Raw genomic sequence first — 20715 nt, 5'->3', positions numbered from 1 at the left:
TGGTGTCTTGGACACAGCATCATTTCCTCCGAGACATCTGTGACCCAAATTGTAGATTTCGTCCTTTATCTTAAGAGATCTAGAAATCTCTCGTCCTCCATCATTAAGGGGTATCGAGCTGTATTTAAACACGGGCCTGGATCTTTCGTCAGACTTACATCTTAATGACCTCAAGTCCTTTGATACACCTAAGCAAAGGAAGGAAGATACAGTCTCCTGGAACCTAGACATAGTGTTGAAGTGGCTGATGGGTCCCACTTTTGAACCCCTATATTCCTCTTCTTGGAGAAACCTTACCCAGAAGATACACTTCCTCATGGCTGGCTGCTGCTAACATACTAGTGAGATCCAAGCCATCGATAAAAGGGTAAGTTTTTCTCAAGGAGGCACAGTTTGCTCCTTTACCCTCGGATTTTTAGCCAAGAATGAGGACCCATCCAAGCCCTGGCCGCTTTCTTTCTGCATTAAAAACTTAATGGACATCCTTGACTCTGAGGAAGAAGAGAGAGTTCTTTGTCCTGCTAGGGCTTTAAGGTATTACCTGAGCATGGCCGAGAAGATCAGAGGATCATTCAGTAACCTCTGGTGCTCTGTCAAGAACCCACTTGCCCCCTGACTAAGAATGCATTGACCTTCTTTGTGAAAGATGTCATTTCTGAGGCTCACTCTGAGATTCAGGAGGACATTTTGGTCTACTTTTAAAGTGAGCTCATGATGTCGGCAGTCTCTAACTCATTAGCTTTCAGGCACAGTATGTCCCTCACTTCCATTCTGCTGTCAATGTACTGGAAGTGCGAACTGATCTTTGCATCTCACTGTTTGACAGAAGTTGAAACGGTGTTTGAAAATTGCAGTGCCCTGGGGCCATTATCAGTGGCTGGCATGTTATTGGGGGAGGAAACATAGGGAATCTCTTTCTCTTACTATCTCTTTGGCTTGAAGGAAGGTGTTGAATTTTCTGGAGCCAGGGGATACCCACCAGTCTCAGTGGATGGGTTGTGATGTTTTTAGTGTAGGTGACAGCATTGTCTGGTGGGTTTTTTTTGTGCTGATATTGCACCCAGGGCAAGGGCACTTGTGTATGCTTTGCCAGTGATCAGGCCTATCCTCCACTGCAAGGCTCCCACTTAAGTAGAGGCGACCCATGGCTCAACCGCCACGGCACCTCAGGTTCAGATGAGCACCAACCAGAGGCAGTATTCACCTGCATTGGCTCTCTTACCAGGTAAGAAAACAGCGAGCATTGTTTCAGTGTTAGCAAATTTTCTATTTCAAAGTCATTACCATGCCTTAATGTTTTGGAATAGAATATGTCCGTATCCCACCCCATTCAATGTGGGATTCAGCTATGTTAACTACTTGGCAAGTTACTTATATGAAAATTACATTTTCATAATAAAATTAAGTTTCATATATACATAGCAAGTAAATACAGAATTGAAGCAACCCTCCTCCCCTCTCATGGACATAAGGGCACAAACAGAATGAGGTTTTCGGCTCAGTCATTACCAGTACTCCCATTGGTGGACGGGCATGTCTTCTACACTGAAGAATCGAAGTGCTACTGCGATTTTTCAAATAAAAGGCTGCTGCTTGAGTTAGAAAATGTAGCTATGTAATTACTTGGTAAATATGAAACTTAATTTTGTTATGAAAGTCATTTCACTACCTTTCCCAGTTAGAGGTAAAAGATTGAGTCACTGAATATAAATGAACAGTTACCTTCAATAGTAAAACTACCTCTTCCTCAGACTAAGGATAAAGTAAGACTTTGCACAACTTGAAATATTTATCAAAAAGTTACTTATATACCCCAGAACACCATACAAAACAAATAATAGAACATATAAGCCAAAACGGTCCACTTTACACAATATACACAGATGGATCTAAATCACAATACGGAGTGGAATATGCAGCTTTATTGGAAGACAGAACATATCAATTCTCTCTTCCTGATAAGGCCTCAGTATTCACAGCAGAGTTATGTGCAATTGCATCAGCCATAAAAATAAACATCATTCAGTAATTTTGTGATTTTTAGCGACTCAAGAACCACTATAGAAGTTATTCAAAGTTACAACTAAAAAACATTGTGCCATTGAGATACAAAATATTGCATCATTTCCTTTATGTTTCTGACAAAAGGAATATGCCAGCATTCAGCAAGAGGTATCTGGTAACTGTTGGCCAGGCACAAGATGTGCTGTGATGACAGACTAACCATTTCACTTCGTTACGGGTTGCCATAGAGCAAGACCCCACTCCTGCACAAGACTGGCTTGATAAAAAACAAACAAACAAGTTACTCGCTAATGAATATTGTGTGGGCAGTGAGTATCCTGGTAGCCGAGCTAAATAACATTCCATTTAAAGGAAATTAAAATTATAATAATTCTTTTGTAAATTTGTTCAAGAAATGTGCTGTTAATATTTTCCTGTAACTCATCCTACACCATTTTTACAGTCTGAAAATCTGAAAATAGCTTTATTTTAGCACTTAAAAATTGTAGGCGTAAGTGTTTAGTGCATACAGCGTTAAAAACAAAACCATTTATTACAATTTGTTTGTCATAATCAAAAAATTAAAAAATGTTGAATATTAACCTATAAATATTTGGCTAGGCCTTTATGATCATTGCCTGATCTGTGAAAGGCAGGGAATCCTATAATATGCAGTATGATTTTGTTACGTATTTGTGTGGTATTAGATTTTCATAATCAGTAATGTACTGTAATCTTTTACAGTTGTATGCAAATATACAACTGATCATTTCAGTGTTGAATGGCCTCCTTGAATTGTCCATTTGACTTAATTCTGAAACTTTACGGTTGAGGACTGAATTATTCACTCCTTTGAGAGAAAAATTTTTTTACTCTCCATAATGAAGTAAAACAGAAAAACAAAAATAATGTATTTCCATATATTAATAACATCCATAATGGGTGGTAGAAAATATTGATAGTGAGCAAGAGGTTGAAATGTAACATTAAAAAATTTCATATAGTAGAAAAATATTAACTAATAATAATACTTCAGTAAATGCTTTTGAAAATAATTAACTCTTAATGGATGGGAATCCCTATATGAGTATTTATATTACACACCATTCGGTTTGGATGAATTTAACGGGAAAAATGTTCGTAGCATTTCAGTGGGCCATAAATGATTTATGACCAACTATTTAGCTCACTATGGGAGAGACATTATCAGTATGCCTTGAGATTTCAGAGGGAAATGTACTGCCTCTCTGCTGCTTCAGGATGTCTTTTTATGTATTTGCTCATAAATATACCCTAGGATTGCTGTTGGTTTTAGTTCTTATCTTTTAAGATAGTATGTGAGCTATAAAAGTAATTTTGCAAAGAAATATTAGAAAAAACATGTATACCTCAGGAAAATTTACTGCATCTTCTGTATACCTCATGGAAATTTACTGCATCTTTCCATCTCAGTAAATATTTTACAACAAGTATACTCAGAATTTGTTACTGATTTTAGTTCATGTTTGTTATGATATTGTGTGAGCTGTAATTATAATTTTACAAAATAGAATAAAGTAAAATATTAGAAAAACTTGCATGGCCTGGTTAAAATAAAATAAAGTAAAATATTAGAAAAACTTGCATGGCCTGGTAAAATTAACATATTTTTATGAGTGTCTTGTAAAAGGGGCCCCACATAGGGTTGTAAATAGTCACTTTCAGATTCCTGTGGAAGGTATGAAAAAATGTTTAGAATTTTTTTTCTAAAACCATATACATTTGCGTATCTTCCTCTTTCCTCTGATGTTTTGTTTTTTTTTCTGTTGGCCATCGTTAAAGTTTGCCTGGTCTTGGGGTGTGCTTGACATATATTTAACCCATCCTTTAAGGGTTAAAGAATAACAGCTAACGATAAGTCCATATATTCTTTCAAACACCATTAAAGAAAAATAACAGTAAATTATTTTTATCCCGTATACAGTATCCAGTAAGAGTGATTTCTCTAGTCAGTTTCAGTTCGTGAATGCTATTCACATCCTGATGTTTGGTATAAATCCCCAAAAGCACCAATAATTCTGTTCACACATGACATTACCAGTTACCATTCACTCTAGGCTAATTTGACTCCCATTAACCATTCATTTGTAAAAACAATATTCCCAGTTTCCTTAATATATATCTGAATTATCCTTCATATTGTATTTGTAAAAATATTTTTTCTCTGTTCACACATGATGTTACCATTTACCATTCATTCTAGTCTTATTTGACTCCCAATAAACCATTCATTTGTAAAAACAATATTCCCAGTTTCCTTATTATATATCTGAATTCTCCTACATACTGTATTTGTAAAAATATTTGTTCTATTTGACATTTTTGATAATATTGAAAAGAAAAATTGTCACGTAAGGTTTAGAAGTAATCATGCATCCAAACTGGTGTACGGAACGTTGGTCCTGCAGATGTGCTAACCAAACCTCATTCATCAGTGTATTTCGCTGTATTTAGTTTAAGAAAGGAAGTTGTAAATTATATTTTTCATAGTTATATCTTAATTGCTAGCTTTAAATAACATTCTTTCTTTAACAAAAATCTTTAAACAGATGGTAATCTGATATTAGCTATGCTAAACTTACCCACTGTTTTATTTGCGTAAAATATTCTCTTGACAGAAATCTTTGTATACAGATGATATGTACTCTGATAACATGGTTGGAAAGATTGTTCATATCTAAACGAAATGAAATATTTCCTAGTGATTCAGACAAAATACTTAAAAACCTACATAAAACAAGGAATTTTCTTTATCTTTTTTTTTTAATTAATTCTACTTTTCATCTTGTAAAGAAATCTCAAACTAATTAAAAATATAGACAATAAAAAAAGAAAAGGATCTGAACAATGTATTTTATAAACTGATGTGGTATTTTGTATCATACAACAAATTAAGTTATCACTCCATAAGTTACATAATAATGGGAAAACTACAGAAAAATGTTGGATCCTTTCCCAAAAAGCGATCAAAGGAAATGAAGAGGCTAATAAATCAGCCAAAGCAGCAGCCCATATAACAAGATCAAATGTAAATATCCCTATTAATGATTGTATATAACATATAGAAATAAGTACAGTCACCCCCCCATATTCACAGGGGATAGGGACCACAACCACCCCACAAGTAGTTAAAATCTGCGAACACCTGGCACCCCCTCTGAAAATGCTTATAACTGCGTATTGTAATAGATGCCCTCTAAAAATGCTTATAACTGCCTATTTTAATACTCAGATACCAAATATACTTTAAACTATCATCCTAAAACACTTTACAGTAATATTTTAATATTTCAATATCACTTTGAAATTTAATATTTCAATATCATTTCTGAGCAGCATAGAAGTACGAGGTGAGAAAACCAATATAGGGAGCTGTAGTCCCCAGGAGGGTTCACTGTAAGGAGGTCCCTCCCATATGGAGGGGAGAAAACTGGTTTACATAAGTCTCTCTCTCTCTCTCTCTCTCTCTCTCTCTCTCTCTCTCTCTCTCTCTCTCTCTCTCTCTCTCTCTCTCTCTCTCTCTCTCTCTCTCTCTCTCTCTCTCATTGAAATATAAATTACCCTATCATGAACTTTTATGTACAAAATTAAAAATAATAATTCCATAAATACTTTTTGTTTCTTTTAGCAACTAAAAAGGTATTTTCCTAATTCTTTCAGTAGTAGTCTCAATCAGCTGATTCTCAGAATGTAAACATAACAAATGTGGGGATGATAATTTTTTGTACATATTAAGATGATGATGATATCAATATAATATGTAATACAGTATAAATGGATTCTGTAAGTGAAATAACATTTTATCGACATTTTGCTGTGCTTACATTTTAATATTAATATTTGAAAATTAATAAATCATTGTAACATGTACACACAAGGGAATATTTTATCACTGTTGATTGCATTTATAATTTGGTATTTGTTTCAATGCTTATTTATATATATATTTAAGTACCAAGTACTGTGCAGTATTGAACTGTACTGTGAATTCCCAGTGCTTACCCTACTTGTCTACTAGTGAATTCCCAATGTTTCCCCTTCAATTGTGCATGAGAGAAAATGGCTGTGATTGAATGTAGGGTGAAACTTGAGTTTAGTTTTCTCACGTAGCTGTAATCCATATATTTTTAATGGCAATGTTGTAAGATGACTTTGAAATTGTATTAAAGGGTTTTAGGATGGTAGCTTAAGGTATATTTGGTGTTTGAACTATTAAAATAGGCAGTTATAAGCATTTTTAGAGGATACCAGCTTAACACAGATTTTCGCGTGATGCAGGTGGTTGTGGTCCCTAACCCCTTGACGGGGGACATACTGTATTCCTAAATTAAATATTATTATTTGAAAATTAGTAAGCCATTTTTTTATAGAAAATGTATTTAGGCATGGAAATACAGTGATTAGTGAATATTGTTCGATGAAAAAACTAGAATAGCCGAATTCTCCATGAATAATTTGGTGATAGGGTCTACAGAAAAATATGCGAATAGGTAAAGCCGCCAATACGCAGGGGTCGACTATATTGTAAAAAAAAAAAGGCAAAATATATGGACCGAAGAACCTAAAAGTAATAAATTAAAACAAATAACACTTAGTATTGGAAAATGGAGTTCATCATGCCAAAGAGAGAGACATAAGTAATTCTGACCTGTCTCCGAGTAGGCCAGTCACATCAAATGAATAACCCACACAACCCTGCTTGTGAATTCTATGTTAATTTCCAAAATATAATCAGCAGCGACTATCAAGTTTTTTAAATAAATCGATCAGTGAAATTTTGTCAGAAGCTTCAATATTTGCAATTAATCCAATTATAAAGTTTGAAAAATTGTAATTTGACAAAATATAGAGAAAAAAATATAAGTAAAAACAAATCCTTCGAGCCAGCCCTGTGAGAGCTGATAATCAGGTCAGTGATGTGCTAACTATTTTAATAATAATAATAATAATAATACACACTTATGGTCCCCCCAGGTCTCCATAAGACTGACAAATCAATCTCAAAGAATTCTCTTATTTATGGTCTCGGCCAGAATAGTGCTTATTGGCACAGGGACAGAATATAAAGGACTCAGGACAAGAGGCCTACAGGCAGTCCCCAGTTATCGGCTGGGTTCCGTTCCCGAGAGCAGACGATAACCGAAAATCGGCGATAATAGCGCCGGTTATCGGCGCCGATAACCGGGCATCAGCGCTGCCGATAACCAAGGATCAGCGCCGATAACCGGAGATTGGCACAGAAAACTGGGAATCGGTGTGGAAAATCCGGTTATTGTTGTCGCTAGACAAGCCCCGTAAAACCGGATTGCTGATAACTGAGGCCGCAGATAACCGGGGACTGCCTGTATCTCCTTTCCACAGTGACTACCTAGGGTTTTCTTTCATCCTACTCGTACAGATGTGACAACAGCGTTTATGTCGACTGTCTTCCTCTTGGCACTCTGGTCTGTCACAGATGTCATGTAATCCCAATGTTTCCTCCACCAAATTCGTTCATAACAGCAACTTTAGAGTTAAGCATGTACATAATGTTAAGACTCAGTGAAAAGTTTTAATTCCATAAAATATTAACAGGTAGGCCCATATTTGTTAAAACTGGTAACCAGTAGGTCTCCTGCAAGGTGAGAAGTTAGGATTAGATTGCTAGGCTATGCTGTAGTTGCCGTGCTATATTTATTAATACCACCTTGATGTGGTGAGGGCTCTCTTGAATCCTTTAATTTTTGTGGATTTTTCTGCTTTTGCTAAAAGTTATCGGACCTGATAAATAGGAAAAGATATCATAACTGGGGTTGGGTTTTTATCCGAAGCTAAATAGTGGGAACTGTGGTAGGTAGGACCATCAACTGCCGGATAATGTCCGAACCTTTGAAATATCAGGTGGAACTATTCTTTATGGCTGGACCACAGATTCCAAGGGGGTTCTGGTTCTGGGGATAGGACTCTCAGTATTCTATCTGTTTTGCCCATAACATGATTAGGGTGGGGATGATTGTATTCTAGTAATATTGTCAGTCCTAGCAAGCGGGTTTTGCTGACACTTGGGCCACTCTAATTGTGTTGTGCCATCCCCTGTCAGGTAGGGTAGGGAGCGGACATTTTGGAGTCGGTTCTCACTAGTGCCATTGGTAGAAGAATAAACTCCATGAAAGGCTGATGATATCCTTTTAAGGTTTTCAGGTTTATTTGATTTTCTTTTATACTTTAATCTTTATGCCGAGTAATTTTAAAAATTCAAGTACCCCTGGACCCTTTGCTGATATTGTTCCGGCTCAGATGACAACCGCTGCTCTAGTACAGAGCAAATCTTATAGCATGGAAATGGACAATTCTCTGGATAATCCAAATAATCAGAATCAGACTGGTATTGAAACTTTATTACCTTATAAAACTCCCAAATAGATTAAATACCGACATGACCCAACCTTGGCTCACTTCAAGTCCCTCTTTGGGAGTTGAAATTGGTCAAGGTTTCTAACTGTAGAAGCTGACCAAAATATTTCATCTTTAAACAACAGATATGTCATTCAGACAAATAAAGGAGGAAACTTGGCTTATAGAAGCCACAACAAAAAGTCAGTCTGAAGACTATTTGTCTTTGAAAAATATAGACAGTATTAACTTAAAAGTGAAAAAACATGATACTATGAACAGCACCTGAAAACAACAACAAACCAGTTGACCAAAAAATGCTATTAGACTCAAAAAAAGATAACCCAAGGGCCAAGATTGTGAGGTATAGGTTGTACCAAGTAAAAATAGCAGTAAACAAATGTTAAAATTAGCAAAAACAAAATTTGAGGGTGAAGATCTACCTCAAAAAATAAAAATTTTAGGCCAAAATAGAGAGTTAAGACCCTGTCCCAAATCCACTGCAGTGTCAGAATTGCAGTAAGTATAGGCACTCAAAGAAAAATTGTCATAATGTTCGAACCGGTATGCACTTATTGTGGATCTATTGAACATACCACACAATGGAAGTGCAGTGAACCTAAGTGTGTAAACTCTGGGCAGAACCATCATGCAAGATCCAAAGAATGCATGTATTATATATACAATACAGAATTAAAACTACTACAAGAAAGAATGGGGATGTCTATAAAAGAGGCTAAGTTGGAATAAAAAGTGAGAGGAATTCAGGATCTGTTTAAGAAACATACATATCCTTCAATAACAAGTAAATAATGAAACAAAAATGCAAATAGATAGAAGTAACAAAGCACAGAAAAGTAAACCTCAAGAAATGATTAATTTAGAAGTAATAAAAACTAAAATGTTAAATAATAAACAGGTACAAATGAGATGGATAATATTTTATCCAATTCATTTGAAATATTAATGCAAATAGAAACACAGGAGGATGCTACTACAGAAGTAACAGAGGAGGGTCGTAATGGACTGGGAATTAAAGATAAAAAAGGCCTTCGTAGAGAACACCCCCTCCCCCCAAAACGAAGAAACCAGTTATTATTATTAGAGAAACATAGGTTAAACCAAAGATAAAGGAGATGAAAAAGGAACAAAAACAAGCTAAGAATATACCTTTATCTCCCAAAATGATAGTAAAACTTATGAAGGCAGATGTTGAAAACACTGACGAAGTGAAAGAGAACCATACCATAGATAACAATGATTATGTCAAAGGAGAATTGATGTTGGTGCTAAGAGATTAGCATCAACATCACGAGAGGAAGAAGGAAATTCAGGTACAGCCATATATGTACATAAAGTATTTTACAACCAAGTACCTGTTAACATTACTGACTTGCAAATGTCAGGTATTAAAATTCGAATAAGAAGTGATAATTATGTAACTTATAATTTATACAACCAACCGAATAAAAATTACGACATTGACAAACTTAAAGAATTACTTAATAATGCCAAGGAACCTACATTAATAGTAGGTGATTTTAATGTTCACAACCTGATGTAGGATTGTAACTGTACAGACTCAAGTAGAGCAGGAAGTAGAATTGAAGAATTTATAGATTCATGTGACGTGCTGTATAAGTAATAACGAAGTCAGCTCATATTTTTCTAAAACACATGGAACATTTTCCTCAGTCGACTTAACTCTGTGTAACAGCAAACATAGTCGACAGATTGGATTGGAATACAGTTGATGACTTGAACACAAGTGATCATTTCCCAATATTAATTTCATTATTACAAAATAATCATGCCAAGCATGTCCCTCAGTATAACATTTATAAAGCAGATTGGTAGCAATATGAATTCCACACTGGAAATATCCCACCATTTGAATATTTAAAAGACCGTAATGAAACTATTAAATTCCTTGTTAATTTCATTAAAAATGCTGGTGATAAAGCAATACCAAAATCAAAAGCCCATCCAACAAAACACAAAGTCCCATTGTGTTCTGAAAAACTAACAGAATTAATAAAAATAAAACAAAACTGGAAGACGATTAGATAATTTGAACGGAAAGTTCAGTAAAATAAAACCACCGATATTAGAAGAAAATTTACAAAAACTTACTATATAATTATTAGAAATTGATACATTAAAACCTCTATATAACAAAATATCTGCAAAATTCAAAGAAGTAATTCAAGGAAGAAAAATTTCATGGAGGAAATATGCATCAGATCTCTCTAATAATACTCCCATACAAAAAATATGGGAAAAATTCAGGAAAATAAATGGCACCCATGTTAAACCTCCTAGACATGCCATAACAAAAGATGGGAAAAGAGTACTAGATCAAAAGAAATAATTAATGTAATAGGAGAAAATAGCAAAAGTAAGTAGTGACAAAAATTTAGATGAGCATTTCCACACAAAGAAAAATAGAATTAATAACAATAAATTTTAAAACAATAGAAGATATATATTATAATAGAAAATTTAATATGGAAGAGCTAGAATTTACTCTGTTGAACAGCAATAAATCTACCCCTGAAGGTGACAGTATTTGTTTTGAAATGATGTGCCTTTAGCACCTTTGTCAGTCATATATATTAGTTTTATAATTACTTATGGCTTCGAAATTTATTTCCTAATGAATGACGTAAAGCTATCATCATTCCTATCCTTAACCCTGGAAAAGATCCCAATAATGTAAACAATTACAGACCAATTTCTTTAACAAGTCGTTTATGCAAATTACTAGAGAAAATGGTAAATGCTCGACCAACATGGCACATTCGAGAAAAAATTTTGACTCCCAGTCAATTTGGGTCACAATGTAACAGATCTACACTGGATTCTCTGTCTAACTTGGAGGACCACATACAAAGAGGATTTGAACGAAAACAAATTACTATAGCTGTCTTTTTTTTACGTTGAAAAGGCATATGATACTACGTGGAGATATGCAATACTAAAAACGTTACATAAAAACAGCATCTATGGACATTTATGATATATTGCCAAGTACATTTCCACTTGAAAATGGTGTTCCACAAGGAAGCATCCTTATTGGCACACTGTATACTTTAGCAATAAATGATATTAGTAATAGTCTACCAATCAGAATTAACAGTAACTTGTATATGGATGATTTTGCCATATATTATTCAGCATCGCGCAAAAAACATGCGAAGTGAATCATTAATGAAAGTATAATAAATATAGATGAATGGGCCTCATCTGTAGGCTTTAAATATTCTATACAAAAAACTAAAGCAGTAATGTTTTATAAAAATAAAAAGTTGAAAAAAGGCGAAGAAATAGATTTAAAAATTGGAAATCATTCCATACAAATTGGCCAAACAGCAAAATTTTTGGGATTAGTATTTGATACTCACTTGAACTGGAAAGCCCACATAACACTCATGAAATCAAAATGTAAAAGTGCATTAAACCTAATTAAAAAACTATCGAACACTACTTGGGAGCCGATAGACATACCCTTACCGTAATGTATAAAGCAACAGTGCTGTCTATCATCGATTATGGAAGTGAAATGTATGGCTTGGCATCAGTTGCAATGCTGAAAATGTTAGACCCAGTTCATAATGAAGGCCTTAGAATATGTTCAGGAGCCTTTCTATCACCAGAGTCATCTTTACAAGTTGAATGTGGTGAACTACCTTTCTCTCTCTCTCTCTCTCTCTCTCTCTCTCTCTCTCTCTCTCTCTCTCTCTCTCTCGAGAGAGAGAGAGAGAGAGAGAGAGAGAGAGAGAGAGAGAGAGCTAGTAACAATGAAGAGTGCTCTGAGAATTCAGACAAATGATTTTCAACCAAAAAAATTTTTTCGGGATAACAGATGTGTGTGTAAACAATCATCCACTGCCTTTCCCAATTACAACTAGAAGATTTTTTGAGTCACTAAGTATAAATATACAGTTATCTCTAATAATAAAATTAACTCCTCCTTGGACAATGAATAAAATGAGAATTTGTACACACTGGAAATATTTATCAAAAAGTTGTTCATATAACCCAGAACACCATAGACAACATACAGTAGAACATATAAACCAAAAAGGTCCACAATACGCAATGTACACCGACGGATCTAAGTCACAGTATGGAGTGGGACATGCTGCAATATCTGAAGACAAGACATAACGGTTCTCTCTACCAAATAACGCCTCAGTATTTACAGCTGAGTTATGTGCAATAGCATCAGCCATTAAAAACAAAGAAACCTTGTGTAATAATTTTGTGATTTATAGCGACTCCAGAAGCACTGTAGAAGCCATTCAAACCTGTAATCAAAAAAACAATATTGTCCAGCAAATTAAGTTATCACTCTATAAGTTGTATAGTAATGGAAAAAATATTGAAATATGTTGGATCCCTGCCCATGTAGGGATTAAAGGAAATGAAGAGGCTGATAAAGCGGCTAAAGAAGCAGTCCACATAAGAGCAAATGTAAACATCCCTATTAGTGACTATATAAGTTATATATAAAAACAATGATTGTAAGTGGCAAAATATATGGAATGAAGAACCTGAAAATGATCAATTAAAACAGATAAAATCCAGTGTTGGAAAATGTTCATCTTATCCGAGAGAGAGAGACAGACACATACACGTAGTTCTGACACTTAATGAACAGTCCATGTGGCCTTCCTCCCAAATGCCCAGATTGCGAAGTGTTGATAATAGTTAAGCATGTACTGTGTGAATGTCCAAAATATAACCTGCAGCGATTATCAAATTTTGGAAATAGATCAATAAAAGAAATTTTGTTGAAATCAACATTTTCAGTAATACCCATTTTAATGATCATGAAGAGCTGCGATTTAAGTGATGAAATATAAAAAGTAAATAATAGAAATATGAATACCTTTAGACTGATGAACTTCAAAATTACTAAATTTTAAAATTTTACTTAATTTTGAATTTTAATATACCTTTTTGGTGAGTATATATGGAAACATAAGTATAAATGTATTTATTGTATGTGTGTGTTCCAGTATGAGATCGTATGCCATTGTGCAGCTTTTAATTTCATTTACATTCATTCATCACTACCAAGTGACCTATTTGGTCCCAGTGCTCGGTTTCTAGCCTAGGCCTGTCATTTCATCCAAATCCTTCGGGCCAGTCCTATGAGAGCTGATAGTCAGCTCAGTGGTCTGGTTAAACTTGTTGTTAATAATAAAATAATAGTGTACTTATTAATGGAATAATATTAGACAATTTTGTTATTAAAATTCACAAGTCAGTGACTTTTCTAACAATTTATAATTTAAGATTGCTGAAAGGGTAAATCAGGTTAGCCTAACTTTTTGTTTATGAAATGTAGCCTTGATAGTAGTTTCCAGTCATTTATATTATATATATATATATATATATTATATATATATATATATATATATATATATATATATATATATATATATATGTATATATATATATATATATATATATATATATATATATATATATATATATATATATATATATGTATATATGTATATATATATATATATATATATATATATATATATATATATATATATATATATATATATATATATATATATATATATGTATATATGTATGTATATATATATATATATGTATATATATATATATATATATATATATATATTATATATATATATATATATATATATATATATATATATATATATATATATATATATATATATATATGCAGTATATTTACATATACCTATATATATAGATATATATGTATATATACACAGTAAGTCCCCGTATTTGCAGGGGATGTGTAACCCCCCCCCGCAAATAGCTAAAATCTGCGAATACTCAAAACCCCTCTAAAAACACTTAGAACTGCCTATTTTGACAGTTTAAACACAAAAAAACTCTAAAAATGCTTGTACCTAAGTATTTTAATAGTATTATCACAAAAAGTGAATTTGGTCATGAAAATATGAAAATACAGTAATTATTGAATAATTTTCAGTCAAAAATACTGCAAATGGGCGAACTTTCCACGAATAATGGGTAGATACATTCCAGAGAAAACCGCGAATATGTGAGTCCGTGAATACAGGGGTTTACCATATATATATAGACATATATTGCGAGGTCAAAAAAGTTGAACTGGGTATTAACTGATTTATTTACCTGGGCTCAGATATACATAGAGTGCGGATAGAAACATAGTTCCCAACCTCCTTTTGCCATGACCCACACTCTGAGCAATTGGTGTTTGTTGACAGTCAAACAAATGGCAGTTTTAAGAGACATAATATACATACAATGATAAAATATATATCGGCGGGAAGGCCAGGAAACTCTACACATGAATATTTACATGAGGTTCTTGACATGTTAATACAGGCAGTCCCCGGTTATTGGCGGGGTTCTGTTCCCGACGGCGTGACGACAACCGAAAATCGCCGCTAACCGAAAATCAGCGATAATAGCACTGATCCCCGGTTAGCGGCGCCAATAACCGGTGATCAGCACCACCGATAAGAGGCGATCAGCACCAATAACTGGTTATCAGCGCCAATAACCAGTTATCAGCGACGAAAATCTGGTTATCGTCATCGCTAGACAAGCGCCGTAAAACCAGATCGCCAGTAACCGAGGCTGCCGATGACCAGCGACTGCCTGTAAGTGTGATGCATGAACGTGATTGATGCAAAATGAAGAGACGTCTGACATCTTTACAAAATATATAATATATATTACTTATATATATAAAAAACAAGGGTAGGCGACGGCCAGCAAGACACATCAGTGTGAGAGTGGACCAGGGAAACCAGTTAACTCCAACATATTTCTTAATTTCCAATGTTTCAAAATAATTTCTCTATTACATCATCTGGGATCTGTTGAATATTAATAAATTACTCGGTAAGTTACTGTAAAATGTTTAAAAATCATGAGAAAAATGAAACAAATACAGTACAGTTAAAAAACTCAACAAAACAAAAGACCCTTAACCAACCTTAGGTGGAGAGAGCAAAAGACTGAATGCATTAGAGTGAACTCAGTTAAAGTTAAGTAGAGGAGGTTTGGGTATTTAACGGGGGTACTAGTTCTTTGATAAACAGTGACTCGAGTATAGGCAGTTCGTGAGGATTTGCTGTTCGCCGTATTATGCTGAAATCATTTCTTTCAATAGAAATTTTACAAATTTGGAATGAGCTCTGACATTAGAATGTTCTGGATTGGAGAGCCTACAACCAGTACAAAAGCTTATTCCCCAATGGGAGTTGATTCTGACCCTCAGTAACTTCCTCATGGATCCGACATATGTCCCAGAGTTACACTTATGGCAAGTATACTTATATACACCACATTAGAAGATATGGCAAGTAGACTTATATACACCATGTTAGAAGATAAAAAAGGGCTTAATCAATCCTTGTAGTTAAAAAATTAACCAATTGTTAAAGGATTTTTTGGAATTAATTTTAAATTAATAGCACCATAATGATTGTGGATAATTTGCAAAAACCACTTTCTAAAAGAGTCATCATGTAAGAAGGGAAATTTGGTGTAAAAGTGTTATTTAGGTACTGTTGGAGGTTTTGTGATATCAGTGAATAATATTGTTTAAGAAAAATTCGAATTTGTCTAAAAAATAAGGTTTGCAGAAAGCAGTTATTCATGAAATATTCTGAGAGAAGATTAATTTCCTATGAAAGGCTTGCCAGTTCGAAGTAATGAAAAATGCCTTGTGAAGGAAAATAAAAATAGAATTGTTTAAAATTGTAAAAACGGGAGCTGTAGAAATTACATCCTAAACCAGTAAACATCATCTTCCTAAAAACATAAGTATTAAAAGTATTTCTCTCTCTGCTTGATATATTTCATTGCATGCAGTTCTATGTCCTTTGGGTTATTTTTTTCATTTATGCGGTAAAATTATGACATACAAAAATGTTAAAAATTGAGAAAATACAGTAAAATTAGAGTAGGATAAAAATAAAAAAGAGAGGGAGTTTGTATGTTATAGCCTTTAATGTATGCAGTACCTCAGTTGTCTCTCTCTCTCTCTCTCTCTCTCTCTCTCTCTCTCTCTCTCTCTCTCTCTCTCTCTCTCTCTCTCTCTCTCTCTCTCTCTCTCTCTCTCTCTCTCTCTCTCTCTCTCTCTCTCTCTCTCTCTCTCTCTCTCTCTCTCTCTCATTGTGCATGATTATATTATTACAAGTTAATGTCCTTTAGTAAAATATGATGCATATAGTGATGTATATCGGAAAGTATATTGCATTACCTATCTACCCAAGTTTTCAACCAGTGATATATGATGTCTCTAAGTTGACTTGTGATGTGTTTTGGATGAGTAAGTATCTGTATATTTTCATATCCCATGCCCTGTATGCAGTAATAAAGAATAACGCAGAGAAAGAGCAAATGCAAATGCACAGCAAGTGCATATTGAAGTTTACCTCAGTGTGATGCATATGTGCACATATGCACATACACAGGCTTAGACACTGATAGGAAAGAAAAGCTCCCAAGCAGATGAAGGTGTCATCCTTTATGTAAGTGGTGAAAGACAGCTCAGATGGTGTGTATGATTGACCAAAGTCCTGATCTGATCATGGTAACAGTGAAGTAGGTGGTAATTATAGCATGGAAAAACTGTTGGGAGAAAGTATATATATTAATAACGTTATCTCTTTTATCAAAGAAGGTGGTCTTCTCAAATATATTTGACAGCTGTGCTGTCTTAGTATATTTTGTTCTTTTCTTAAGTTATACTGTTTTTATCGGATCAAATTTATTAATAGTTCTTTTTAGCAGAATTTTATATATTTATTTATTTATTTATTTTAGTTATAGTTTTCTTTTTTGTTTTTTCTTTTTAATAAAATTTGTATGTAGTTCTGTTTAGCAGAATTTTATTTTTAATTTTGTATAACATACTATAACAGTGAAAAGATCACATTTAGTATTCGGCGTCAGTGACCCTGGTAGTTGTGACACCAGATAACCCACAATTAATCAATTAATCCTGGTCGTGGTTACTTTACTTTTTCTTCACAGGTTGTTTTGTCAGGAGAGGGATGGAGTTGGAAGGTCCAAGAATATTCCTCCAGGAACTACAGTTGATAATGGTATTACACATCCTACAGAAAGAGACTTCTATTTATGTTCACATCAGGTATTTTGAATTTTTCTTATAAAATTAAAAGTTCCCTGTACAATAATCCTCACCACAAATGTTGTTACATGACTTTTACATCTACATTTGGTTGGGCATCCTATATGTTCTTTAAACTGTATATACATTAATTCCTGAATATCAGCATATGAACACCACATACTAATTACCATCTCATTAATCATGTAATCAGGACAATGTACATTTTTTTGTTAATAATTTGTTTCGTCTCAAACCCAGTACCCATAATTTAGCTTGTTTCTTACTTAACAGACTTTGTCTCATATCAGAAAGCCACACCCCCAAAAAACTGCAAAGTTGAAGTGCTACTTATGTATGTACATAAGGATTTTAACAAAGGAGAAACCTATTTTTGGCAGCTGCTGTGAATCCTCAAAATGAGTTACTCTTATGGGTTCCCAGGGCTCCATGAGACAGACCACCCAATATCAAAGAATTTTCTCATTGTTGGTCTTGGCCAGAGAAGCGATTTTCTTGGCCAGAGAAGCGACTTTGATACCAGTGATAGATTATAAAAGAACTCAAGTGATTACCCAGTTTTCCTTCACCCTTCTCACATGGTTGTTGCAACAGCACACAAACTGGCTAAGATGCACATTACTCAATAAGTCTGAGAAACAAATAATTACCGCAAAGTCCCATGCCTTTTTATCAGGGAAAGTGGGTGGGTTTGAGGACTCAAAGCAGCAACCAAAAATAGATTTTTCCTTTGTCAAAACCTGTTTTTTGATAGTGAATCCTGTTTGTCTTCAAAGGAGCACAGAAAAGAGATTAACAGGTGACCAATAGACCTAGCTCCTGATTAAAAATTCTGACCTATGCAAAAAATGGTCCAAGGTAAAGTCACTTAAGGTTTTACCTACCTTCTTTTATTCAGGGTACCCATTAGTGTTCAACAGTAAAGGATAGGAAAAAACAAGAACCTATGTATGTGTTATTCAGAGTGGGTTGAAAGTGACTTACCATATTATGTCAGGTTGGAATATAGCATCATTGCACCCCTCTCCAGCAATATCTAAGAATTACCATGCAGTCAAGAAGGCTCTGTTTTCTACCAAGGCACCTGTGGAGACCAGGACTTACCATACCACCTACCAACATGCAGTGTACCTGAAGTTGTGGGTGTCTTGATAGCATTGTTCAAAGAACACTGCCTGTGATGACTACCCTGTAAACTCAAATACTTTTATGCAGAAATGTATTCAACAGTAGCCAGGGGTGGGCTCTGCTCTAGTAATTAGGGCCACTAAGACAATTGTTAGCTCATGCAGAGAGAGTGGGCTTGTTTGTGATATGGTGTAAGAAACAAGAACCATCTGGGATGATTGCTGCGACATCTAGGTAAACCTGGAGTGCTTGGACTTGGCACGATGTCTTATCCGTAATTCTTAGCTCCCATAGAAGAATCAGGGATTTCTTCTTCAAAGGGTCTTCATTCTTGGCTAGAAATGACAATGCAGGACACAGCAGTGATGACTAAGTGTGTGGGTGAAGAGAGCTGGGATGCTAAGATGGTCAAAATGACTGCCATTTGGAGCACTGAGTTGAATTTAGATGATAGGGGTCAAATTAACTTATTCATGGACTTTGCATTGGGAAGCTTTGCAGGAGCCAGTGTTTGCAATGCCAAAGACCAGAGAAGGGAGTTAAAAACTTATATATTTGAATCAGTGACACCCCCATTAAGAAGGGCTTTGATATTGCAGCCTTTTATGACATAATTGTAATATCAGCAAGGCGGTGTGTCCTCAAAAAGGTAGGTTAGGCAATGTAAAACTTTCAACCAGGGGTCAGCCAGCTCTGTTTGGAGGGAATCCAAGCACACTTTCCATATTGACTGGTATTGCTGGATGGAAGAAGTCTCTAGTTTTTGCATGAGGTACCTAGCATTGTTAGGTGAATAATTTTCACAGTAGACTAGATTTTTAAAAATCCACATAAGGCCTACGGTTCAGAGGATGTGTATACAGCTTTTCCTTTTGTGTAGGATAGACCAGTGGACAGTATTAGGATTGATTTTCATGCCCGTCATGGAAGCAGTAGGAACCAATGACTCTGGCCAATTTTAGGGCACTGGATAGGTGGTTCTGTGGAAAGTTAGCAGTTTGTTCAAAACCTTGAAAGTCTGGGACAATGGTGGAAAAAGTTAGAATGTCCTCCATTTGTTCCAGTCTTGTAGAAATGTATCTCTTGTTATTGTAGAAATGTATCTCGTTGTTGCCTGGCTGTCCAGGTTTGGAGACACGCACACTGCAAGTGAATGGTTTTCGCTCATGGCAAACAGGTTCACGTCCACCTGCGAAAGCCCATTAACAATTATTTGAAAGGATGGTTTGTTAAGCATCCACTCAATTGAGGCTGCTGTCTACCTCGGAGTCTTTTATGGCATTGAGCAACCCCATTAGGTCGATTTCTTACAAGTGCTGCTTTTTGCCTGAGTCAGGTGTAGGATAGACAGCATGACTGCACTAAGATGGACCTAGCAAGAACCTGACCTCTTGATAAAAGCCATCACTTATATTGTCTAGGGCAAACAAAATGTGGTTCCAATTTTTCTGAAGACAGGAAGGCAGCCATCATAGGCCCCAGGAAACTGATGTGGTACCTCCCTAAAGCAGATGACCATCATCCTGCCACCTGACAGTCCTCCCAATTGCCTCCCCAACCTGTGTATTACTGCCGCACGGAATGAGGAATCAGGTCGACCTGTTGTACAGAGTTCCCTTCCAGGTCCCAATTACCTTACTTCATGGAAAAACCTCAGGATGGGTAAGGAACCTTTGTAGATCCTTCCTTCCTTGGACTTGAGCTTGGCTAGGAAGACAACCGACCACAAATGATATATCAACAAAGACCCAACCACACAAATGCCTATTGGATATGAGGTGGGACTTGTTCTAGTTTAATAGGAAAGCCTTTGACTAAAGTCTTCTGACTACCACTCTTAGGTTTCATACTCTTCTTTGTTAGATCCCCAATTAGCCAATCATCTCAGTAGGCTTCCAGTTGAATGCCTTCTGTTTTGAGCTTCTGGATAACTATTGCTGCTGATTTTGTTAAGATTCTCTGTGCAACATCTAATGTAAAGGGCATGACTTTTAATCTTGCAT

At 35.1% G+C, this 20715-nt stretch overlaps 1 protein-coding gene across 5 annotated transcripts in view; it reads left to right on the top strand.

Moving 5' to 3' along the window:
* The window catches only part of LOC136843731 (protein argonaute-2-like), a 645860-nt gene that overhangs the window by 511080 nt on the left and 114065 nt on the right, over positions 1 to 20715 (top strand). For all 5 annotated transcript variants that reach the window (XM_067112367.1, XM_067112365.1, XM_067112370.1 and 2 more), the window contains one exon: positions 17467 to 17584. In XM_067112367.1, the coding sequence (XP_066968468.1) occupies positions 17467 to 17584 (118 nt within the window). The remainder of the gene's footprint in view (positions 1 to 17466; positions 17585 to 20715) is intronic.

This window comes from Macrobrachium rosenbergii, chromosome 12 (assembly GCF_040412425.1).
Source record: "Macrobrachium rosenbergii isolate ZJJX-2024 chromosome 12, ASM4041242v1, whole genome shotgun sequence".
NCBI lineage: Eukaryota > Metazoa > Arthropoda > Malacostraca > Decapoda > Palaemonidae > Macrobrachium > Macrobrachium rosenbergii.
The sequence above is the reverse complement of the archived record's forward strand: the minus strand, read 5'-3'. Positions and strand labels throughout refer to the sequence as shown.